The 26,509-nt window shown below is 37.0% G+C and overlaps 1 protein-coding gene across 4 annotated transcripts in view; it reads right to left on the bottom strand.

Moving 5' to 3' along the window:
* The window catches only part of AK8 (adenylate kinase 8), a 77,019-nt gene that overhangs the window by 32,847 nt on the left and 17,663 nt on the right, over positions 1-26,509 (bottom strand). For all 4 annotated transcript variants that reach the window (XM_072025394.1, XM_027470611.3, XM_072025397.1 and 1 more), the window contains exons 5-10: positions 23,675-23,743; positions 16,955-17,036; positions 15,242-15,313; positions 13,989-14,189; positions 11,128-11,259; positions 8,157-8,246 (exon numbers count right to left, since the gene is read on the bottom strand). In XM_072025394.1, the coding sequence (XP_071881495.1) occupies positions 8,157-8,246; positions 11,128-11,259; positions 13,989-14,189; positions 15,242-15,313; positions 16,955-17,036; positions 23,675-23,743 (646 nt within the window). The remainder of the gene's footprint in view (positions 1-8,156; positions 8,247-11,127; positions 11,260-13,988; positions 14,190-15,241; positions 15,314-16,954; positions 17,037-23,674; positions 23,744-26,509) is intronic.

The raw sequence follows: 26,509 nt of genomic DNA, 5'->3' as shown, positions 1-26,509 counted from the left end.
GTGCACGGAAATAGTTGCTGCTTGCTCATTTTATACCTACAGCACTGCTGACTTCCCCTAAGAACTGGAATGATTATTTTAATGCAGCAAAATAACGATGATAAAATGTCTGATGTCCACATTTTAGGTATTTCTGCCTCTTCTAATATACTAAAGACTCTACCCTCCTCCCTCCCCCCAACGTTTGTTGTCATTTAAAATAAAAATTATTTGTACTAAGGAGAAATGCCAACAACGTTTCTAAAGCAGATATACACGATCCCAAAGCATCAATCAAACAATCTGTGATAAATTAAGACTTTCAGACATGGATGTTGAAGTGATAGGAGCACATCATTCTTTCTCACAGTTATCAAAGCAGAGAGTCAGGAATCTATGTCTGTTCCCCTTCAGTGACGAGGTAAGAATCCAGCCCCCTGCACTGCTTTACCTGTTAGTGGCATCTTCAGTTCAGCAACGGAAATTCAGTCCAAACTCAGCACCCGGTATTAAAAAAAAAAAAAAAAAAAAAAAAAGGCATTTTCCCCTCTAAAAATAGTCCTTGCAAGGTTTTCAGCGTCTGTGTATTTGCTTAATGACCCCGGCTATCCAGGAGGCACAGGATGATCTAGTGGGCTGACACTAAGGTCAGGATCCACACACCTGGGTTCCCATCCACGCTCGCTCACTGATTGCAGGAAGGCTTGACCTGAATTAGGTTTTCTGCCTCAGTTTACCCACCTGCAAAACAAAAGCTACTCTGAATTACCTCACAGGTATGTTTCTAAGCTGAAAGTTTCTAGAAGTAGCAGCACAGCATATATTTTGACTACTAGCTTTTAGTCCTTCCGCTTCTGCAGAGAGAATAGAGCTGAACACCAGACAGCAAGCACAGTTCTAACCCAGGGAATGCATCATTTCCAGTATAATCAAAGATCCCTATTTCTTCCTTATTTTTAAACTAGTTCAGCTCAACTGAAGAGCACAGGGCTTGTGACAGGACAGAATTTGGCCTATAAAAACCCTTTTTACATTGATAATATTCAAAAAAAGAAGAAATTTAGTCTGACAATGTTGGTGAAAAAACATCTTGGCTTTCTATACCTAGTACTGACTCACCATGTGATGAGAAGAGAGGACGTTACAGGGTTTGTTGTCCTTTATCAGTGATGCCTGGTGCCAGCAGGCACTCCAGATCTGTCACAGTCCTGCATCTCCCCTTGCTGCTCCCCCCAGTGCCTACCATCCACATTAAAGGGACATTCAGCCCTCTAACCCAAACAAATTAGCAGGGCACAGTAAACCTAGCATCACCCTGGCTCACTTTATGGTTACGTAGAGAACGGTGAATGAATGCAATGTTTCCAAAATATAAAGTGATATACAAGAGCCGTTAAATGTTCTGCTTGTCATAAAAAAGCATTTCATACAGGAGCCTGATTCTGTATGGATGGCTCCCAGTGAATTAGAGCCAAAGCCAGAATTTGATATTAAACTCTGAAGACCATAAAAAGGGATGCTTCCAATGTATTTTCCCTTCCAGTTATCTCATAAAAACTCATGTGATTTCCTCATCCCAAACTGCAAACAAAAACAACAAAAAACCACAAACAGAATCAAAGCCTTTTGCCCAGGAGCTAGTGCTGCAAGAAAAGTAGCAGGGAAGGAAATAAAACATTTCCAAGTTTTTTTTCCAAATGACTGTCTGCAATAGAGATCAAAATAAATAAAAGGGCCGCAGCTTCACTCAAATCCATGAGGGCCTTTTGGCACTTTGGTGGTGCACCATGCTCCCCCATGACAAAAAACGGGGACCATGGGCATGGTACTTTGTAACCTACAAAATGTTTTACTCCCACTTGCAAACCCAGACTCCAGCGTCACTACCCCTGTGAATTAAATGCCTAATAACAGCCTAGTGATACTCCAGTGAAAATAAGAACGGTGAACAATGCTGCGAAACCAGGAGACTGGCAAAATTTACCTAGGCACGACCATAGCATCCAATGAATGATCCTCAAAATTGCACAAAAACAAAAAACACCTCTCTAGCCTCGTAAAATCACACACGCTGTATAGATATTTTCTGATCTGGATTCAAGGTGTTTTGTGTGTGTGTGTCTGTTTTAATCGTAAATGGGATGGTCTTTAGAGGTACCTTTGCAGACCGAGTCTCCCCAGTGTCACTGCAGCCCTGAATACCTGGCAACCAGAAGTGACAATTTGATTGTTTGCATGTTGTGCAGAGTAAAGAAAAGATATTCCAGAATTTCAAATAAAGGAAATGGGGGGCTCTAATTTATCATATTGTAGTGATTCAACACATTAGAAAAAGAAGTAAAATTTGGGAAAGATGACAACTTACTGTCTACATTCCTTCATGTAAAAGTTTCTATTCTACGACCTTGCATCTTTTATTAAAACGTGGACACCTAAAACAGAAAAAAACCATATATATTTAAATTTTATTTTGTTCTCTTGACCACCAATTTTCTCCTAGTAGGAAAAAAGTCTGCTACCTATTTTCCATAAAAAAAACCTTTGTAGCAGTCCCAGAGGAAAAGTCAAAAGTTTGACTTGAAAAACGGAGCTACTTCAAAAGCATTGTCAAACAGAGGTGAAGGTTTCTTAAAAATGCATAAATTAAAGTATGGTATATTCATAAATATGTCTGTAACTTTACATAGTATATTTGTGATTGAGGTGCATATATAGATGAACATTTGCTATCATTATAAAACTAACTTAAAGTAGAAAATCAATTTGTTTATTAGCTACTGTTTGGACTCTGTGTGCATACGTACGTGTGTGTGTGCATGTGTGTGAAAAATGAAAGAAAAATGGAGAGTTTTTTTCAATAATAAAAAGGGAGTTGCACTGCAGGGCCCCTAAAGCTTGTGAAAAATTAAACTCGACGGATTCAAACTGTCCTATTTCCACTTCAAAAGAGAAGAGGCACTGAGCTCTTCCCAACTTATCTTCAAACGCCCAGCACCCTAGAAAGTTTCTTTAAAAAAAATAAAGTCTCTAGTTCCCCCAAGCACTGTACCCGTTACTGTAGCTGCTGTCTCTCCCTCTTCTAATTATACCCATGTGAGTCTATTAATCAACTTGTAAATTATTTAGAGAGCCATGCGCTGTCTTCAGCTAGTACAAACACACTGCATGCAAAGACTTGCTGAAAACCAATGGAGCTCCCAAAGGGTCTCTCTCCAATGTTCAGACAGCTTGCAGCTCGCCAGTACAGCGCTGTTAAAAACAAGAAATAACACTAAGCTTACCTCCTCAGATATAAAGATTTACTCAGCCTTTCAACTCTGAAACTCTTTGCAAGTTTTTAAACAAAGAGGAAGCTGCTCTATTGTCAAATCTTTACTTCACACTTAGTGATGAGAATATTAATTTGATGTCAAAAAAAAAAACAACCAACCCACAAGTGCTTTCAGTGAGACTGTGATCACAATCACCAGGGGACCCCAACTTTCAGAGGCTACACCAAAAAGCACCCCTTTAAAACCATTCCCATTTAAAATAGGTGGGAAAATCCACATTTGTACAGTAATAGTTTTTATTAGAAAATAGTAGAAATTATGGAATTCCAGATTTTACCCCCCACATGAAGACTGCCATTGGGGACAGCTTCAGATATTACTACTTAAAAAATAGAAAAAGGAAGGGGAAAAACAACACAGATTGTGTGTGTTCAGCTCTAACAGGCTGCAAACAGTGCAACGTTATCTGTCTTCCATGAATCAGCTCTCTTTACTACCTGAATGTTCATTTTGGTGGGAAAAAAAAACATTACCCAAACTAATGGCAGTTTTCCCAGCTGAAAAGCAGAATCGTTCTGTTTCAGGATTGTTTTGTTTTGTTTTTTTTTCTTTCTGTACTTCATGCTGTTGTCCTGTCATTTCATTTTTTCTTGGCTTCATTTATTGCAGCCTTGCAAACATGTATTAATTAGCAGTGATCACTCCATGCTATTTCACCACAAAGACATGTAAAAATGAACAGATAGAATGGTATGCAAATTTCTTTTCAACTGACCGACACCAAAATGCTTTTGCTTCTATTTTCATTAATAAAATGCAAGTATCTCAAGGGGTAAGCACCAGGGACATTTTAAAAACAAACAAGCAAACAAAAAAAAAGATATGCTTTCTGCATTTTTTTTTGGTCTTCTCAGGTATCAAATTCTGGCAGACATCTTTAACAAGGTGAATGTAGACAGTGCAGATGGAACATTAAATTAATATGTGCCCATGTTCTAGATGAGACCAGCCCAGAATGCAGGCTAGCCTTCCTCAGAATTACAGCAATCTAGATACACAAATTCTGCATAGAGGTCCTCATCAAGCCAGTGGGGCCTGTGTCTGGGCTACGTACGCATGCAGCATTTGTCCTGAATTACTCGAAGGGGAGGACCAGTCTGCAGAACAGTCTTTTCACCGCATTTCAGTAGGAATCAGACTGAGTGAATTAATTTATGTGAGTTGTCTTGCTGCCTGCAGAAGGGTCACTGCCTGGGAAAGGTCGCTGAGGTCGCCTCTTACTCCAAACGTTAGTCTTCCTGGGCTGCCCAAGCAAACGGTGTGTGCTAAATTCAGCTTTATTGACCGAGATTTAAACTAACTGCAGTTAGGGACCAGAAAACTGGTATCAGATTCCAGGGCTGGTAATTTTCTGCCCAGAGTATATTTAGCAATAATTGCCCACTGTTCAGTGAAAACCACAATATATTAAAGGAAAGTCAGTGCATTTCAGATCAGTTGTCCAAGGAAGAAATCTGTGTTTTTGACAGACAGAAAGCAGTCGGCTTGCTGAACTTTTAACTGAGAACACATTTTAAAATATCTAGTGTGCACCAACTGTAGGCTAGGATGTTCTGGGAATTAAAAATTTAATGGGCTCAAAAATGCCTGTGCTACCTTCATTAAGCAAAATAAATCACCATACTAAAAATGGGAAATTTTGTAAAGCAAGAGCTAAGGTCTTCATGAGAAAACAAACACTAGAAAATACGGAAAATGGGAATGCACTGAGTTGCCTTCTGGGGTGAATAATAGAATTGTCTGGGCTGTTCTTGAAATACATGTACTATACATGAAGCAGCAGTACAGGAAGAAAACAATACACAGAATGTTTGTGAATCCCAAAAACAAGAAAAGATCTGAGTTAGTCAACCAGAACTAGAACAGAATAGACTGTGCACAGCCTCAGTAACTCAGTAATGAGTTAGATCTGAATAAGCTAGTTTTTGAGCCTTTTTATGACACCATGACATGCCCTGTTGGCATATCTTGAATGACTAATTGTACGCAATCAGTTGTGTCCACAGGAAAGGAAACCACACTGAGATCAGTCCCCAGAGCAAGCATTTTAAGAATATATGAGGCATGTCTCTAGATTTTATGGCACTAGTTTGATTTTGACTAGCAATGATTTAAGCGCCACATTTCTTGTGGTCTATCGTTGTTTCAAGGGTATTCTGCGATGCTACCGCTTCCATGATTCCTTGCCCAAAGGAAGTACTAAGGTTACTTAGTGCATAACTAGAAAAGCAACTAAAATTTTGAAGTTCTAATTGCTTTCACAGTTATAACACTGCAAAAGTCTGTATTTGTCCTGAATTACTGTTATTGGCTAAACTGATTAATAAAATGTGATTTTTTTTGAAACTGAATGTAGTCAGTAATACCACAAGAATCTTTCCTCTGTATTAACCTGGCTGTGACTCTACAGTAAGGATTCTTTGCCCATCTTTCCTTCTCAGTACACTATGTTCTTTCATTTTCTCCAAGGCTCTTGTGAGGGTATTAGTGAATTCTTGTTAGTGTTTACTATTGTAAATTCATTCTTTGTTATTCCTGGGAGAAGAGGATTAGCAAAATGACAGAACTTATTATTTCTGGCATTGTTACAGAATATTTATTTTTATTTATCCATTAATTTTGTAGTATGTCTCACCACATAAAATATATGTGCATAGAACAAAAACAATGAGACTTTTTTTTTAGCACAATGCACAGAAATATAGTTATGCCTCCCATTAACATGCAGAAGCACTATACAGATTTATCCTTGCGTGTTATATTAAAAAATTCATCTAAATCTGAGATAATTTCTAATTTGGAGGAAGAAAGGAATTACAACTTCAATTTCATTTTCCTGAAACAAAAGCAGCTCCTTTGGACTGAGGATGTGCATATTTTTAGGACTAGCTAAACATTACAATCTGCACAATTATTTTACTCCACTGGGAATGCTTTTGATATTTCCTTCAAGGAACTTCAGTGGTTAAGATGAACTTCATAAAATACATACAGAGCATTTTAGCAAAGAAAGCTCTTAAAAGACACATCTTTGAATATGCAGATCATCCAAACTCCCATTTCGACCATAACTGAAATCTAGGGAGGGAGATATTTACAGTGGCAGTCCTCTACTCCATAGGGATGAGAATAAAGTGAAATTACACTGTACACATAAGATTCTGAAATTAATGGATACCATCAAAAAGGCATGGGTCCAGAGCTTAAGATGCTCTCTATATGCGAGTTTGACTGCATACAAAAGTAGCCACATTCAGATCAGTTGGACTACACACATACAGAAGATATTTCCATGCCTGGGACACATCACAATTAACAAAGGCTAAGATTGCTTGACTTTGAGCTCAATGGGCATTCTGGTTAGTTGAGCTGGTTAGTAGATTTCTAAATCTGAAATTCTCACCTAGAAAGGGCAGCCATGAGCCATTAATTCATGAGCAAAAGAAAACTGGCAGTTGCTCACAGCCCATTACTCATTGATGTCTCTGCCTATGTAATAGAGGACCCAGGTCCTCTGTTTTAGGCTGCAGAGATTCATGATTTCCATTCCCACAGTCCCTACATCAGTTCCTCGTCCTGCAATATGGTGGCTGCCACAAAATATTAACGCATTGAACTAGCTGTATTACTGTATTAAGAATAAGTGCAATCATTCTCTAGAGATGAAGTTTAGAGATAAAATGTATTACCTTGTGGTTTGATGGAGGGATAGAATACCCAAAGCTGCAGGCTGCCAAAGGTCTTTTTGAAATGCTTAGAAAAGTACTGAATCTCTTGGTATGGTATCAAGGGAACCTCAGTTAATTTTATAGGCTCATGTTTCAGATCTGTGTAATTCAGTTGCAGAATTAAGCTATCATGAAAAAAAAAAAAAGACTTTCAAGCTTTTCACCTCACCAAATGGCTTTTCTTGCCAAAAATCAAGACAATGAAGATTTCTCTTTGTCCAGCGCACTTGCTCAAAATTCCATTAATACTGAAGATTAACTGAGATTTCTCAATTTTCAGCAAGATCATCTCCCTGTATTAGTTTTGTCAGTGGCCTGTTGCCAGAAATAGGACTAAAAATTCCTATTCCAGGCCATTGTAATATGGCAAAATAAACATGCTTGAACCCTACTGAAATATGACCTATCCTTTAGAACTATAGCTCTTTTTTGATTTTGAATATCCACCATAGAGAACTATCTTTGTGCAAAACAAGTAACAAACACAAAAGTTTAAGTTGTTGTCCTAAGGTGCTTACAGTATTTATGATTTATCTGAAGTCACTTGCAGAGCCATCCAAAACCAAAATATACTTAGATATTCTTTGTGGTACTCCCCTCCTACAACCAAAAAGGCTGATAAAAATGAATTACAAAAAAACTTTATTTTTGAGTTAAAAATACTTGTGTGAAACTGGATGAATCTACAGTAGCATTCTGCAAATCAAAATCTCTATATAAAAGTATGTAGTCTTTATTACAGAGCTCTTGGAATTGAAATAAAAATGAAACATAATACTGTGCTTCAAAAAGCAGTTTAAACATTTTTAAATCATATGTCTGTATCAGAATTCTGGTTTTGATTTAGAAATAAAAACCATGGAATTGAAATTTTGGAATGTGTACAAAAACACTGAATTTCACTGGAACGGTGAACTATTTGAAGATATTGAAGAGATTAAAAATCTAACTTATGTTACATAGTGCAAATAAGTCGCATCTAATTGAAGGAATTAAACAACTTCTAGATAAGCCTGATGCAATTCAGATTACAATCTGTGCAAGAAAAATTCACTCACGATGTATCTTTTCCCACAAATTTGTAACCACAGTTTAATGAGACAACAACGTGCCCTACCTGGGTATCCATTGTCAATATAAGGCTTAACGAGTTCTCCAAGTTTTGTCTTGTCTGCAACAGCTTCCTTTAGCAGTAGCCCACAGCAAACTAAGAAGAAGGAAGAACAAAAAGACACGAGGTTAAATTTTAAAAAGGAAGCAACAAAGAAAAAGAAAAAAAATACAGAAGCTGCATACTGGAATAAGGTCACTGAATAAAATAAAAGTTGTAGGTTTTTGGGGGTTGTTGTTAGGATTTTTTTATTTTTTTTTTGGCCAAGCAGAGCAAAAAGCAAAGACTGAGCAGGGGAGAATACTGAATAAAAAAGAATACATTTGGCAAAGATCATATTAAAAACAGAGATAGAAAGAAAGATACTAATGAAATATGTTACTGAAATAGTAACTCAAGGGATTGCTGGTGTTTTTTCACTTTTTATAAAGTTATAATTACTGAATAAAGTTACACCTGCTGAACAGCATCTGAACTGCACTGCTGGAGGTGCAGGATAATACGCAGTTCAAGGAAGTGACTCACCGGATCATTTAATGATCATGCAAGAATTATATTTAAAAAACTGTGCTAATGCAATATTATCATTGACATCAAATACACAGAACACCAGGAGATGCAGATTTAAAGTTCTAGTCAGGACTGGAGAACAGGAAACACTGCTCCTTTGGGATTGTATAACACTTTTTGACCAAAGTTATTGAGTCTTGCTGCCCCCTGTGCGTTCATGTTACCTCATTTTACAGGGAGGAAACTAAGGCATGCTGAAGTTGCATGACATCACAGCATGTCCTAATTCCAGCTCATTTTTAGTTAATATTAGATAATACTCACCATTAATTATTACCTGACCTTTCAACTAACAATCCTAAATCAATTCTGCCCTTTCTGAAATCAATACCACCACCATCAATGGCACTGCAGACTTAATGGCAAAAAGCAAGCCTTTTTATCTGTTTTATCACCATTAAGGACACTGTTTGGCAAACATGAGTAAGAATACAGGGACGTTTTTGTACAAAGTTCATTAAATTTATATATAAGTGACAAGAAATGAACACAAATTTTAAGTTACCAGTTGTCCTGGAGAAGCAAATTGATATGCACAGCATAACGTGTAAAAAAGTAACAGAAATTCAGTGCACAGACTACAGTTTAAGACAACAAATACATATATGCTTAAATTCAATCCAATTTATGAGAATATTTAAACACAGGATTAAATTTTTAAGCCTGTGCTTTAGTCCCAGTGGCCTAATTGGGAATTAAGTGTGTGCTAAGTACTCTTCTGAAAACTCATGGTCTTCTGACTTTGTTTTACATAAGTAATTTTTATATTTGGTTTACAGTGTACTTACAATAAAATTCAACAGATGGGTGAAGCAGTAGTAATGGTATTTAGTAAAAAGAACTGCAACTCTCTTATATAGCAGCTATTTAAAAAATGCAAATTTTGACCTAGTTGAAAACACTGAATCAAACTTGCAGTTTTAGAAATAAAGTTCAGAAAATAGTATTCAGAAACAAAAGAACAGTAATTTTTCAATGCACTGAGACAGATTTTATTTTAATTAAGCCAACTGCATAATTATTAAAAATACAGCTTCAAATAAATCTAATATTCTATTTTTAATATGTAATGATAAGATACAACAGTAAAATACCTGATAGTGATATGCATTTTATCAGTTTTATTTGTACTTCTCAATTATTTTAGTATAGATTTTAAAATCAAGTAAATTTACCTTTTTCAAGTTCACTGAATAGCCATGTAGTCATATTTTTTTTTTTATTTTTTGGGGGAAAACTAAAATAGTAATAGTGATTTAAAATACCAAAATACTAAACCTAGACTAAACCTGCCAACCAATAGGCTGACAGTTTCATAGCTCTTCCCATGTGTTTAGTGGAAACACACCGATCTACCATCTAGCCACCAGCTGGAATGACAATATGGAAAGCCCATGGCATTTTCTGAAGGTTCAGGTTTGAAACTGAAGAAATTTATTTCTTTTTTTGAGGAGATCCACTTAACTTGTCGTTGAGACCATTACAGCTCTGATCTTGAAGTTATTATTTACACTGAAAGCCAAATCCAAGGTCACTGAAATCTTTTGTTTGACTTCACCAGGTGCTCAAGGAAGACACCAGCAAACTGGCACATCTCTATGGACAACTGAGTTCCACTAATTAAAGAATGCCTCCAACATGAAAACCTACTACCTACCTAATTCTGTTTTGTTGCTTGTTTTTTTTTTTTTTTTTTTTTTCCCCCTTCCTCATTTGGCATACACTGAAATAATACTAATGAGACAAACTAACATTCACTTAAAGAGGATATGACTAAACAGCAAATTTTAGAGACGTCAGACATTTGTTTAAAATGATTTATGGCTACTCCAATATTAGATGATGTTATAGAACATGGACACAATCCTGTCATCTAGCTATGTATTTGTATCACAGTACATTTTAATACTAGCAAGTTAACCATGAACAAGCCTCAAATGCAATTTTCTGAAAGAGAACGTACTTCTTGATAATTGCTTCCTTTTCTAATATATTACTTCATATGCACAGAACCTGCATCTTCATCAAAGTTCAGAGCAAATTCTATTTTAAAACAAGTGCCCCAATTTTGGTCACACAGCTGCAACTACAGTGGTATTACTCATGATCCACTGATCCACTGAAGAATTCATGACACTACAAGAACCTAACACACAAAAAATACCGAGGTAAAGGGTATAAAAAATGATGACTAAAAAAATGTTAGAGCTGGTTTGTCACAGAATGTATGCTCTATTGGTTTATATTTCTTCATTGAAGTATTTTTCAGTTCCCTCAAAAATTTGACATCCATAACAATGGGCAGAGAAATTTTATGAGCGAGTAGGAAAGACAGACAGCAAAAGATAAATGATCAAAAAGAGAGAAAGGGGGAATTGAGCAAAGTACATATTTACTGAGAACTTACTGTTGACAACACCGTATTTCTGAGCTATTAGTGCTGCCTGCAGGCTCTTCCCACTGCCTGGGGGTCCACAAAAGAGAATACGTGGTGTAAAGGGGGCGGCTGATCGGTGCCGTGTTTGGACATAGGTAAGAGCTAGAACATGACAGAAAGGCAAGAAATACGGTTTATATCCCATTTCTTTTTAAAAAATAATATAAAAATTGATCAACTTTTCTCTCATTTTATAAGGTCATAATTATTATCATCATTTATTTTACAAATGAAACATCTAGAGAATCCAACCAAAACAAGGACTCTGATAAAGCTGTCATGTCAGCAACTTACACTGAGGCACTTGAGAAATCTTACTATCATTATGCTCCCGTACGTTCTTTCATCAGTAGATGTCAAATCATTTTAAAGAGCGAATTCAATTAATAATTGCTCTTTTACCATGTTGTTTTTAGCAGAAGTCATTTTTGCTTGTTAGGTACAATTTGACCATGCAAATTATAGAGGAATATAATTACATTTAATATTTTCTGCAGTTTCTGAACAAATATTTAACTGTAAAAACTCAGGATGTTAACTTAATATGACATTTATCCAGCATTGTTTGTGATTAACAGACTCCTGATTACATTATTATAGACCAGTAGCATATCATGTCACAACACGATATGACATTGACAACGCATTACTGAACATGATTTTATTTGTTTGTCCATCAGTCTTACATAACATGTAAAGGCTATTTGAGCTCTCATTTGAATATGTTTGCTGGACGTTATTCTTTCTTCTGCGTATAAAATATTACATTAATCAATCTAGAGACTGCAAGAGCCTTGGAAAGACCACAGGATATGTAAAGTACAATCATTATTGCTGCATTATAGAGACCTGAACTTTGTTGCAGTCTGAAAATAGAATGTGATAGACACCAAGTAGCTACAGGACACTGTGGACAAATTAGAATTGTATTTGGACACAGCAAGTCTTACTCCCTGTGTCCTTTTTCTGGCTAAAAATACCAGTAAAAAGAGCAGCTCAACCTTTCCACGGACCATAGTTTCAAATGTAAAGGCTAACCTCCCTGCCACAGTGTCTTGACTGCCATTTCTACCCATGTTTAAAAGCAGCATGGGCACACCTACACATACTTTAATTTCCTCTGTAATTGCAGCGGATACAGCTAAGTGTTAGCCCAGACATCTTCAATTCAAATAAAAGAGTCTATAGACTAAAGAGTACGTGTAATAAAATGGTATTTTAGTCTAACAAATAGGATGGTCTTAGACATTAATGTTTGCATTAATCATATTCCTATATTAACAAAAAAAAAAAAAGGATTGATGAAGAACATCATAAGGATAAGTATTTTAACTACTGTGGTTAATGTATTGCTGCATACCACCTATTTTTTCTAAGGACCCTCTGCTACACTTCCGTATCATCATAATATCATCATAAAATCTTTCTTTAATAAAGCAGCAGCTCCAGGAAACTCCAGCTTCACTATTTCTAGATAGAGAATCTAGGGTATTGAGAAACTGACTCAAACTGCAAGCATATAGGATCATACACATCTCTTTCTCCTGCACCACAAGCTGTACCTGGGTAATGAATCTGATGTCACATATCCTAGCATACATTAGGAGTAAATCCATTAAAATTTAGGAGTTTACAAAATTTTATAGCTGTATGAAATAATCCATTAAAATCCCAATACTGCTGAGAACTGATTTTTAAATCTTTGTAGTAAAAAAATATTTTAAAACCCTGGAAAATCATAACAGAAAATAGTGCATTTGCTGCATAACGTATGAATAAAAACAAGTATCAGCTAACCAAGGAGTGCTCTAGATATTCTGAACATTTTCCATAACCCTGTGTATTGAAAAGCAGAAACATTACAGGCAAAGCACCCTGCTTACAAATGATGCTTAATTTGCAGTAAATAACCAAGTTAATTAGGAGTAATGATCCCCTAGACAGTCTCCACATCTAATTATTCTTTAAAAAAAAAATCTGGCTGCTTGATGCACTACAGAAAAAAAGATCTAGAGAGGATTTTTTCATTCCAATTTTCAATTTATCTCACTACATTATTAATTAATAATAATTAATATTCAGGCACTCACATTTTTATTTACAATTCAAGGCATGAATTCTTTATGAATGATGATATGAACTTTTAAATTTAATTAAGTAATTTAGAGGTAATTAATGTGTAAATTCATAATATAAACTTCCTACTTGTTTATTTTAAAAGTGCAGCACTTGTCAGTAAAAAAAAGACCTTTTTGAGATGCAAAATTACTGGGATATAACAGATCATCTACAGACTGACAGCTACAAAGTACATTATCAATTGGCAGTTTCCTTATTTTCTTCTTGAAGAATCAACATTAGAAGTCAGACTGCATTAAAGTCAAGCACAGGCAAACAAGAATTGTTGAACAGAAAAGCTATGAGTGCAAGCAGCTTTTAAATAATGAAATGTTACCAGCTTTGAACTACTCCCATTTCTTATCAGACTTGTGGGAGGTACTAGTCCTTTGGGGGATTAGCAGTTGAGCCACAATGCAACCTTCAAGAAATGACTCTCGCAAAAGTAACCGTGACATTTTCTCTACCGAGTCAGCTGTTCCTTGGAAGGACAGTGGAACTAAGACTTTCCAGTTATCTGCTCTTACTCTAGTCCTGTAAAAATAATTATAAGAAACAGCCCAAACTATGTATTAAAGAGAACAAAACTTAGCTGGGAGCCATCTGCGTTGGCTAAACGTAATCCTAATCCTATGAACTGCCTGTAACAGCTAGGAGCTACCTTTCAGATATGAGTTTATCAACTACCTTTTACCATAAATATACAAATTTACCTTGTGATATGACATCCATGCAAGGCTGATCTGCATTGACTGATTTCAAAACTTTTTGATAGATCTGGAACACCCCAGGGAAGTTTCTGTGATATTCCAGCAGTTTCTTTGACATCTCCTGCTCAGAAAGATCTTCTGGTTTCACCAAACGTTGTTGTATCACTGGATCACTTGGCCAGTCAAAGGTGGTATGGTACACCTCTAGAAGAGAGAGGGTGATTACGATCTATGAGGATGATTTAATAGGTCTTGCTCAGCTCCAGCAGGTTTCCTATACAAAATCAAGGTCTGTGTTTAAGCTTCAGATTGTGGCACAAGTGATAATCTGTGCACTACCCTTGTTGTAGTAATAGCTGACTATTACTCTGCAGCTGCACAGATAAGAAGTGTAACTGCCCAGGTAACTGCCCTCCCTTGTAGCCAAGACAGCGTGCATTTCCTCATACACACTGTAACATCTATTGCAGAGTTGGTATAATCATGCCTTTGAGAAGAAGCAGTAACAATGATGGTTCTTGTTCTTTTCAGAGATCCAAAAATATTTTATATGCACAAAAGAACTTCATAGATGGCACAATAGCATTGCTAGATTTCTTTTCCAACACAGTAAACCAAGACAAGTAGTGACAATGCAACTTATCCAACACCACAGAGAAAGAGCTGGGAACTGGGGATAGCTTCCAAATTCTTAGACTGAGCCCTAACAAAGGTGTTTTTTGTTGTTTTTGTTGTTGTTTTAATCTCTTTTATAACAAATAAGTCATTTATTTAGTTACAAACATCCTTCCTCATTCTGCTCCAAAAACATTCAACATGATTTTTTACTAAGCAATGCCAAGATCTTATTTCCTGATGGATGATTGGCAACGGTACTCAACAGACAACATGGAGCTAAGTCTGTGTGACAGTCATTTAGTGGAAGACACCTAAAAGCATGCCTGCACCTCAGAAAAAAAATCGGGATCTAACAAAGATGCATGGCAAAACGTAAGTTCATATGGATACATCTAACTGTTAATAGTTCTGTACTGCTATAGCCTGCTGTTTACAGACTCAATAGCGAGCTTTAACTTTTTGCATATTTTATTGGTACAGAAAATAATGCAATGTCAACATTTTTTTTTTTTTCCAAGACTGTTTATACTTAGAATTATAAATTCCTACTTGTTTTTAAAATAATGGTATTATAATGCTTCTGGGACCAAGCAACACTCCAGTTTCTAGTGGAGAACAGGAAGAAACAAATACTGCACCTTCTGTGAAGGGATCAAGCCTCTTCCCACTGTTCCGCTCAATCAGCACAGTGTCTGCAGCATAGAGCACAACTAGACCCCCCCCCAAAAAAAAAGAAAAGAAAGAAAACAAAAAAGCATAGCTTGTTAGTTGTTATATTTCTTGTAGCTATTTTAATGTATCCTAGTTTTAAAGATGAATGGATGCATTTCAAACACATTTGTCTCCATTTGTCTCATTATTCTCCTTTACCAGTATTCTACTTGCAAATACTTAATTCCACTTTTAATCAGAGTTTTTCCTCTATCTCCTAAATAGAACAGTAGGAAAAAATACACATTAATAATATCCCAGTACCCGTGACTGCTGGACGTCCCAGCCATCCGTATCAATTAACAAGGCTCTCCCTCACTTACATTGAATCTGGAACCAAGGACAGAAGCACTGGTAGATCACTTGGTACTGATTCTCTTCTATACCACAAGCAATTACTTTTCACCCAGCTACTTTGGTAATGAAACTGGTGAAACTTATTTTTGGATAACCTCCCAGAAAACTGTTCAAACTTGATTAGAAAGCATCAAAAGATGGAGAATCTGTCAGTTCCCTGGGTTGCTTTTGGCTAATCATCCTCACAGTTAAATGCTGTAATTTAATTACTGTTTTCAGTGCATTTTATTACAGATTTCAAACCAGTTCTTCTTATGACTTTCTTCAGTGTATCAAATATCACTTTCAGACACTTTTCTCCCTATTAAGGTACTCATACACCGTAAATCTCATCTCTCAATCTTCTTTTTGATTAACTAGACAGACTGAGCTTTAAGATTCTCATTCAGGTCTTGGTTGCACAGATATAATTGTGAGCAAAACTTGACTTCAAATGTTATTAGCTATATTAAAAATACATGCAAGTACTAGACATTAAACATTTTTGCCTAGCTCTATTGCAGTGATTCTGAATTCTTCATTAACAGTCAAATCTCATCCAAATCAAATCCAAAGTGACAATTCATCAAGTTCGCTAACATTCTGGCAAGTTCACTACCCACTGGCAAGCTCTACATTTCTCACTTCACCCTGTAGTCCACATAATTATCATCATTTCTTACATTCTGAGTAGGTTCTCTATATTAATTTGGGACAACTGGCTGTTCTAGGTGGCAAGGGCAGCTGTCAAGGTCTTATCTACCAGTGCTTTGCCAGTAAAGAAATGTTCCTCACAAATAAAGTTATAATCCATCCATACTAAAAGGTCAAGTTTAAAATCATGACTGCTCCACTTGGCAGTTTGCTAAGTTTGTACTCTCTGATTCAACAAAAGAATGATTTTTATTTAGGGGATGTGGAAATGGTTTTGGTCTGAGAATCACTAAGGAGATTTAGAGATTGATTTAGCAATCTAGAGATTGAAGTTGGAAAAAATTTGGACCCACACCTCGTACAGAAGCAAAGCTACATTCAGCTGCTTGAAGATACTTGCTGGAGTTGTCCTGAATTTACAGAACTCTATTGTGTAGGAATACAGAGGTTTATGCATAAAAGACAGGATTTAAAATCTTTCAGGTTACCTCAACGTTTTCAGTGAATCTGAACCATATAGAAATATCATTCTGCTGTCTCATGACTCTGTCTTCAATATAGGTATTGAATTTATTGAGAATGTTTGGGGAAAAACACTTCCAGGCTTTCACCTTCTGGTCACAATCACACATAAACCTTGCACTGCTTACCAACATGCCTAGGAATGATGCCAGATGATTGCAGCATCCACGCCTGTTCCTGATTTTCAGGGAAGCCTTCCAAAATCCAACCCTGTTGAACAAAAACATGAAAATATTATCGGTGCTGGAAGAGAAAATACAAAACGTAGCACTAAATATTGGTGCTATTTGCACAAAAAACGCCTCGTTCTGATCTCACAATGTGACAATGTTTGTTATAGGTGCTTGCAATAGAAGAAAGAAAACATGGAGCACTGATGTTTTTATGAAGTGGCATGCAGTAACACCACTGCCACAGTGCAATGGGCATTTATGTATTGTAACAAGGATTTATTTTTGTGTGTTTCAGTCTTAAAAAAGAAACTTCTCTTTTGAATAAAAACAATTCAAAACAATTTCTACAGTTTTGAAATATTCAAAAGGATACCAGCCCACACTGCGTATAAAAAAGAGGCTAAACAAATTTAAAGACAGATTTAATGCCAAGAACACTGAGGAAAATATGCACGCTTTCATTATTTTCTTAAATTATACAGGAAAACTCACAGTAATGGAACCAGCGTTCCCAAAGCTAATGAAGCAACAGAGCAAAAGAAAGGAAAAAGAAAAAAGAGCCTTTTGCTCCCTTAAGTCCTTGTTATAGCCAGCTAAGTGTTGGATTGAGCATCTTTAAAAAAACATTTACAGATCTGTGAAATACTGTAGAAGAGCTGCAGCCTCACTCAGTTTCTGCATGATGCAGTGTTTGAGATCTAATCCACTTCCCAGTCTCAAGTCTGAATCTTCTAAACTTTCTCTAATTTTTCTATTATTCACTTAACTACACGTGTCCTTGTCACTACCTCATCTTTCCCTAATAATTTTGTGATACTACAATAAATCTGAAAACTATCTTTGTCCTGAAATAAATAAGATACTTTAATATTGCATTAGCTAGCAATCATTATCATCTCCCACATATTTCTGAAGCTCTGTCAGTATGGGGTCCAAAGGTTTTCGAAGTATTTCCGCATATCTCCATGTCTTCTGTGGGAGGAAATTGGGACATTCCAATTATATAAGAAAATAGAGTAGACTACTTAAAATTCTTTAATTAGCCTGGTTTCGGGAACATGTCATCCTGCTGATATCTGTAGAATACAAGAGACTTAAGAAACTGCAAGCCATTTTTGCCACTCCCAGTGTTTGCTCTATCGAATTAGAATGAACTGCTGTCTAAGGTCACGCAGGTGCTAAGAAATCAATTTATCCCTTGGGACTTGCAGGAGGCAAGGCTGCACAATATTTTTAGCAGTATGCTAGGAACTTCAGCGCTAGTTCTGAATATATTGTGTTTGTACAACATATATATAGGCCCACATCCTTTTCTAGGGAGAAATGGCATCAGAGGTTGGAAGCCAATAAATCTATGCCTATTTGCACAGACTACAAATCTGACTCATTTTCTTCACTCCAAGTGCAATACTTTTGGAAACTAAACAAAAGAAAAAATCACAAAACCACCACACCACAAAGCCATTCCTTCTGATGTCACTACAGCTTATTGCTCAAAATCAAATACTGAGCAACAGGCAGTAAATACAGATTCTTTTTAACAACGTCAGCTTCAAGATGCTCATACACAAATTTCAAAGGTCCTTAATGCAGGCAATAAGGAATTTTATAAAGAAAAGTTTTTGCAGTATAATAAAGCATAGCTCAATAAATAGCTTCCTGCCTGCATTTCAATGCATTAAGCAAATGCATAATAAATACACGCTACAAAAATAGTTAGCATTTTGGATCTTATTTCCAAAGGTCTCTGAGTTCCAGGGTATCAGTCAGTCCCTAATTAGAATACATTATCCATCTACTTGACACTTCAGTGAAATGTCTATTCCACCACAGAGCTGCAGCTTTGTTCAGAACAGGTTTATTGATATTCTGCTGCATTCCCTCTCCATACCCCCAGTGGCTTGGTTCTGTTTTATCACACATCAAAAAGGCCGTATGCTCAGGGCACCCCATGCACAGCTCAGAGCTGGAGGTCTGAACAGCTGCAAGTAGTATGGTATCACAGGAGGGACAAGCTCCAAGCAGATGTCACAGATAAAAAAAAAAAAAAAAAAAAAAGAGTAAAAAGGAGTGTGGCTTGGGAACTAGCAAGAGGAAGCAACACACAGCAGAGCAAGACCTGACTTAAAATATGCCTATCATGCTTTATGCAAACACTGGTCTTTTTTTGCCCTCCTGACTATCATTAAAGTGTAATTAGTAACTTCACATAGTAAATTTGTTTCTTTAAGAAGTCATTTATTTTTTGTTCTTGATAGCGGTAACCTTACATCCAAGCACGGATTGCACCTTACCACATCAAGGGTGGAACAAAAGCTAAAAGTGAGGATTTCCATGGTGCCATACTCTGTGGTCACTGTTCCCTCTCTTTCAGCTGGAGACCACAAGCCTTTTCGACGTGCAGGCTGCTGTAAATACTGCATTGTGCTGGTGCCTTAATGCCAGGTGAAGTGCTCCTGGGAGACCCATGCCACACAGATATCAGCAACTAGGAACTGCATTCAAAGCCATCACTTTCCTCTCCAGATTTGAGGAATCTGGAGAAAGGAACACCTCGAGGTCATTCTGAAACGTAAATCTCATTCCTTTGCTGGCACGCTGCTCTCTGCTGTAAGTACATACCAAGCCCATGCACTTTCACACTTTCCACCCCAAAAATGATGACTTAGATATTCAGTTCTCTTGTTATCTGACCAGCACAGCCTCAATTTTTTTTTTTTTATTTTTACAAAATACAAAACTGACACTGCCTTAGAATTGCAAAAACAGCAAAGGGCTAGCACCAAGAAGTAATGCTGAATAACATGGCACGTCCAAAAGAAATCTCAGCCACCAGCACGGAGCTCAAAGATCACAAATAGCTCTGCATTTAGCAAAACAGGTCATCACAATAGTGTTTCCACACCATTCAGTATCTTTGAAAAAATACTACATGTCTTTCCTCTGCTAAAATCAGTAATAGCTAATAGCTTTGTGAGCATGGATCCAAAACTGACATTTTCAGAAAACAGCAGACTGAGTGCGGGACAAATATTGCCAACCCAGCTCCTGCAGTCTGTCAACATTAGCAGTACAGATGATGGAGAAGCTCCAACTCTACCAAATTTTCCACTAGAAACAAACCTCTTATTCCCACATACAAAGTATTTGTAGCTTCAGTAAGCTACAAAGCTAAAAAATAAAAAATAAAAATGATGGTGAATAGGCCTATTTTCTCCCCAGATGAATCTATGTAACATCAGTGTCTTTGTATGGAGTTTCACAGAGACATGATGATAATCTTTATCTGCCATGGTAAAATCAAAAGAACCAATAGCCATTGCTATCTTTTCCTTCCCTTTCTTCCCTTTCAATGACAGCCACCACTCTTCTGAAGTGTTTAATACTAACCAGAAATAATTCTGTCTCTATTCATGTGAATCATTGGCCTAAACTTAGTTTCTAAATGGTTGTAAGGCAGGATTAAGGTTGCTCAGCTCACTCGCTCAGAAATTCATCATGTAGCAATCTTTTCGCTAGCCTTGCCCAGTCCTGTGCATTCCCTCCTCAACACCAGCAGCACTGGGAGTTAGACAACAGCCAGAGGTGCTATAACCAACACGTACTAACCCTGAAAGATGAAAAGTCTTCCTATCAACTTCACAAGTCCCAGGATCTAACATAATGCTCGCAATAAGTTTTCTGTGTGTGCTGGAAGACCTACCCGTCTGATCCCTCACAGTCCTAACTACATTTGTATTAGAAGAACACACAACAGAGTCTCAGCAGAGCTGTTGATCAATAAAAATGTTCTCCTTGGAGAATGCCCGTGACATCTATAAACCTGTGAGTGTCAAAACAATGGCACAAAAAATTCTGTATTTCTACTGTCAGTGGGATGAAAGCTGTGCAATTAATGCCAACCCAATGACACCACAAGGAGAAATAAAACAAACAGCTGGTGGTACTGTGGTCCAACATGCAGCTCCTAGTCTATTAACATTTTCAGCAAAAAAACGCTGACTCATGCTTTGAGAGAGCTGGCATAAATCTGCTCAATGAAGAACAAAATCCACAGCATTAACTTCATTTCCAATCATACAGGGAAAACGCGGCAATTGTTAAACTATTATTATTAGCACAACCAGAGTAGCTGTTAATGTTAAGCCGAGGCACTATGTTTGGGGACTGAAACCAGCCTAAAGCCTGGCAGACAGCGATCAGAAAAGGCGGTTTCTCTCTTGGGTTTATCATCTTTCTAACTTACCTTTAAGGTGTAAAGATATTTTAAACATACACACTACAGAGGAAGTTTCACTAGAGAAAGATGTTGCCACAAAGAGACAAAGCAGTAAATCTTAGTATCACCTGACTTGCTCTATATCCATGCTATCTCACTGTGTTGCTTCCATACAAAATGTTGACATTCACAGTCTTTTGCTGCCCATCTGCTCGTATATCCCAAGCTGACAATATTGGTTTCTCAACGATGTTCCTCACCTACACTGCAATTCCAAAGGCTGCTAAAATGAACAAGATAGTGTAGCATATATGCATGCTTTTAAACAGGTCCTTCTGCCAAGTAAAATAGTCTAGTCTAAATTTAGTACAGATAATCAAATACATTAAATACTACCAGATGTTTGGTTTGGAGGGCTAAGTAACAATTATGAGTCAAAATGAAATAAAATAGCTCAGCTAAAAAGACCTTCACAAGAAACTAGGCAGAGCCAAATAATTCTAGCAGAGTGACTTGCAATGCAAAAGTTAAATTCTGGTTTGCAAATTCAAAATGGATAGATCAGATGTGGAGTGAGGTGTACAGTATTTTCTACAGAAAAAAATGATAATACTTTTCTAAACACATAGGTTTTCTGCCAATCTCTACTCCTTTCATTACATTTCATAACATAAATACCAACGGGTAGTATCTTAACTTCAATGCCTATGCAAACAGTGGAATATCTGATGGGATGGGTCAAAGTTTAGCTACTGCTAGTTTTAACCTATTGCTTAAGAAGAGCAGCATACCATCTATCTATTTGCTGTTTGCAACAGAAATATGACACAGACATGTCCTCTGGCAAGCCTACCAGGCAGGAACCATTTAAGAGATTACACCTCCAGCTATTCATTACCATCCTGATCAAGTTATCTTTTCCACAGTTCATACACTGTCATTGACCATCGGATCTAGTTTACAGAAGGCAGGTTCACTGAAAGACACTTCTATCAGTGGCTTAAGCTAAAATAGCTGGCTTTGCACTGAAGCACGAGACAACCTCTTTGGCAATTGTTTATGTTACCTGAGCTGTAAAATCAGAAAACCTTCAATCAGGGGCATAAAACAACATTTTGAATTCTTCTTACTAGTTTTGTTGTTGTTTTAACACACCTTTAGACATCTCTGTGCTACAAAATTGTTGTTCTAAGAGCTACAAGGCAATGACCTAGCCCCCTAGATCATTTTGTTTGACATGGATGGAAGGATCCAGACTGCAGACCATTTCAGACTACAGCAAAAATCAGAGACAGAGAGAAGCAAAGGAGATAAAGCTTTTAGCATGTCCAATTTCTTTCAGTGGCTGATGCTGACACAGCTTTAAGAAGCAATTTTCACACTTCAATGAAACATTAATTACTGGCCCCACTTTATTCAATCAATAAGGTAGATGATGATATCAAGTCACAGCATATTTTAATAAAACTGTGAGCCTTGCAACATCTCTCTGAGGTCAGAAAGTATCAATTCTCCTCTGACTAGCTGGTGAATAGACAGAGTACCTGTTCTGAGAATTTGCACTATTTATCTGGAAAAGTTGTTCAGTCCTTCATGGATGCAACACCTGCTTTGCACTATGGACTTCTTACTCTCAAGATTACATCAAATAATGTATGTTCTGTATTTTGGCACAGATTCTTTAGGAAGAGGTTTTTATCATTACAAACTTGTCTCTTACAAATAATTATTTATAATGGTCTGATTGAGGACTCAATAAGCGATAGGACCTGAGATTTTAAAGGAAACGTGTAAAAGAGATTGTTTTCCTTGAGTCCAGACATTAATTTCAACCAATATTAATCTACTTGAGATCTCTTTTGGTTCTATGTTAAAAGTCTTTATTTATATTAAAACTAATCACACTGGGGATTGGGGAGGGGAGAAGGAAAGCCATACACTTGTGGATGCAGCCAAACCTATCCAGTTGCCTATTTGTGTAAGCTAACAGTGAAGATATTAATTATTATCTAGAATATATTCAAATGCAGTGTTTACTCAGGAAGAAAAAGAAGACAATAAGAAAGCAAGAAAATTGAAATGAGTAACATTAGACTCTTTCCCCCCTTTCCTCAATAAGAGTTAAAATCTTAACATATTGATTTTTATATATTTTCTGTTTATCTGTTTTGTCCACTTCAACTCTGCCAGTTGCCCCAGGCAATCAACAAAGCTATGCTTGTTCAGCCTTTGATCATCTCAGTGCTAGAAGATTAGCATATGCATACTCTCATTCTCCCCTTCATCCTGTTAATAAAGCTCCAAACTCCCTCTGCTGATGTTCAAGAAAGCAATCCGCTCCAGAGCCCCCAATGATTTGCCCCCATTCCCTCCTCTGCTCAGGACTCAGAATGCTAACTACTATGCACGAGTTGTGTAAGTGCTTATCCACCAGTCCTCTGAGGAGCAATTCTTACTTGTTTGATGCAGTCCACGTTTGACAGACGTTCCTGGATCAGATTGGCCCAAAGCGCGTTGGGAATTTGCTAAAGAAAGAACAAAAAAAAAAGGCTGCATATTCACAATTGAGTTCAAAAGGAATTTTATCATGCAGGCACATTCCGGTTAAAGGTGAACTGAGATGTCTTCCTGAAATAAATAAATAAATCAAACTGTATCAGTCCCAAGTCATTAACATACTATATCAGAGTGTTAATAAGGGCACAAGAATCAGTGTTAAAGGTAAGCTGAACACATTTCTACTTGCCAAAGCCTACATCCATGTTTTTTCCATACCAGCATGGAAGCAGCGCCAAGTTTTGCAGGCTAACTACCACACCGGACATCAGACTGACAAAGGCTTCCATAAGAACATTGCATTCACAAGCAGTGCCTTTGCCACAAGTACCTGACCCACTACTTCATACCACTACTGCTGTATGCACTGACGTACTACCAGCTGTCACATGTGAGAAGCACAATCTCCAACGCAGAGCAGATGAACACTGTAATTTTCAGGAAGTTATTTTCATAGTTTCTGGTAACTCTCACTCTCGCATCATCTATAAAATTTATTTAAAATACATTTTAATGTTAAAGCTCATTGTAATGTTAATTTAAACTCCAGAGACTGTGAAATGGAATTAACATTGTATGTATCGAGATGTTCAGAAGTACTGGTTCTTTCTGTGACTTTTACTTTGCCCATATCTACAAATGTTATTTGCTATTGGACAGAAGAACAGATCCTTTACAGATTTATGATTTTTCCACCCCTAATATTTAGTCCATTATTACCTCAGATTTCCTGATAAGAAATTAAAAATAACCTTTTTTCCTTCTTGTAAGAAATTTTCTTCACTATCTTGTTAACTTGGGCCTACATTCAATGCTGAACTCCATTGAACAAACTGCTAATGTAACATAATAAAGTTTAAACCTTTGGTGATGCCAGTCAGAGAAGGTGTTCAGTCAGAACACCTTGTCTTCGTCTCATTTATTTTGCCATTACTCATAAAAAAAAATCAGCAGTCAGATTCTCTACCTCCTGATGCATACAATTATCTCACCTAACGATGTCAACTTGACTCTTCCAAGCAGTTTCATATATTGTGGGCTTCCAAAAGAAGAGTATTTCTGTAGGGCTACGTTATACTAAAGGATGTAGATAGATGTAGCAGAAATGTGGCTGTCTATGCTGAAAGATTTCATAACTCTCCTTCACTAGATCATGAAACAATTTCACCAGGAGCAGTGGGAACGCTACCACACAAGTCACTACTTTAAAGTAAAGTGGAAAAAGCTCTCCAGAATACACAAAAGAAAACAGTCCACAGCTGGCTGTGGAATGGTCAAGGTGGCCCAGTCCTATGGTGGGGTTTCTTGTTTTGTTTATCTCAACTGTCCCCTGTTCTCAGTGCCTGTCCTAATATCAGCCATTCATAAGGCAACATTCAAGCAGGTAAAAGAGAAAAAGGGAAAGAAATTGCTGTGTTTCTTGAAAGTCAGCAGGTCCCATAGGGTGGTGCGTCAAAGCCTCCTGCAGCCTCTCACTGCTGGAGCCTGGGTCTGTGGCTTTGAGTCTGTCACCTTCCAAAGGTGCATCACGCTGCTATCAGAAACAGCTAGCGTCTTCCTTCCTTCTTTGATGTGTCATGTCAAGACAGGCTAGCAACTGCCGGGGGTCCACTCTGCTAAGCCCTGCCAAACCAATTTAAACCAAAAGTGTACTACCTTCTTTCAGTGCAGTGGTATGCTTAGTCTTCTTTTTAGCAGGGTTTATTGCACGAGAACAATCAAGGACATGCATTCTGTGCTTTAGTTACTTCTGCTCTCTGGGGCTCAATTCCAGCCTCATTTCCTGGTCAGTTTTCCTCCTACTGAGCAGTGGCCTACAAAATCACTTTCAGTAGCTTGCAGACAACCTATTTATTCATCTAGAAACCATTCAATCTGTTTTATCATATACTATGTTTACATTTTTTTCTCATAAACACATTAATATATCATGATAGGTGGGATTTCTCCTCCCAGAAATCTGTAAGAGTGGACAATGATACACATGCATTTGGTATAGTATTCTAGAATTGTATCTTATCTAAGGCACACTGAGACTGTCCCAGTATCCAGCTTGGTTAATGAAAGACCTTCTGCTTGAAATATCAAACCTTCCAAAAGCTATGGGATTTTGCTTATGTCCATACCACTTTTTAAAACATGCTAGTTTGATCAACTGTTTCCATACTGCCAAAAAACTGTACTCATTCCTGATTAATTTTAAATGTTCCATGTTGTTTCAGGGACATCACATTCCATCTTACATTACTGTAAGTAGATAAGATGTGTTATAGAAATCTTTTCATAAAACTGTTACACTTTTTGTTTAGTGTGAGAAGGGAAAGCACTTTCTCTAAACATTTCCGTAGGAAATTTTGGATATGTTTATTCTGAAAATCACAAATGTTTACACTTAGCTTGTTTAGATGAATACACACAGAAGGCTGATCTTTAAAAAGAAAAGTATGCACAAGACTGGAACAGTTCCTATTTGTTTGTTCACAGTGACTTCTTGAATAGAACACTGAACATAGATGGATAAGGATGCCTTGGCTTTTCCTCTCTTCTGTTTCTTCTTAAAAATCATGGAGGTATGATGCAACTGTAGTGCACTTTTAAATCATGAAGTAGTACGCAAACACCTTAACTGCAATTTAATATAGCAGTAAAAGCAAACTCATCCTGCAAAGCCCAAGTTACTTCAACTTCTTATTTTATCCATCTAACATGCGAAGTGAAACATGCCACAGCTTATC

The sequence above is a fragment of the Anas platyrhynchos genome, chromosome 18, assembly GCF_047663525.1.
Source record: "Anas platyrhynchos isolate ZD024472 breed Pekin duck chromosome 18, IASCAAS_PekinDuck_T2T, whole genome shotgun sequence".
In the NCBI taxonomy this organism is placed as follows: domain Eukaryota; kingdom Metazoa; phylum Chordata; class Aves; order Anseriformes; family Anatidae; genus Anas; species Anas platyrhynchos.
This window is presented reverse-complemented; position numbering and strand designations above follow the sequence as displayed.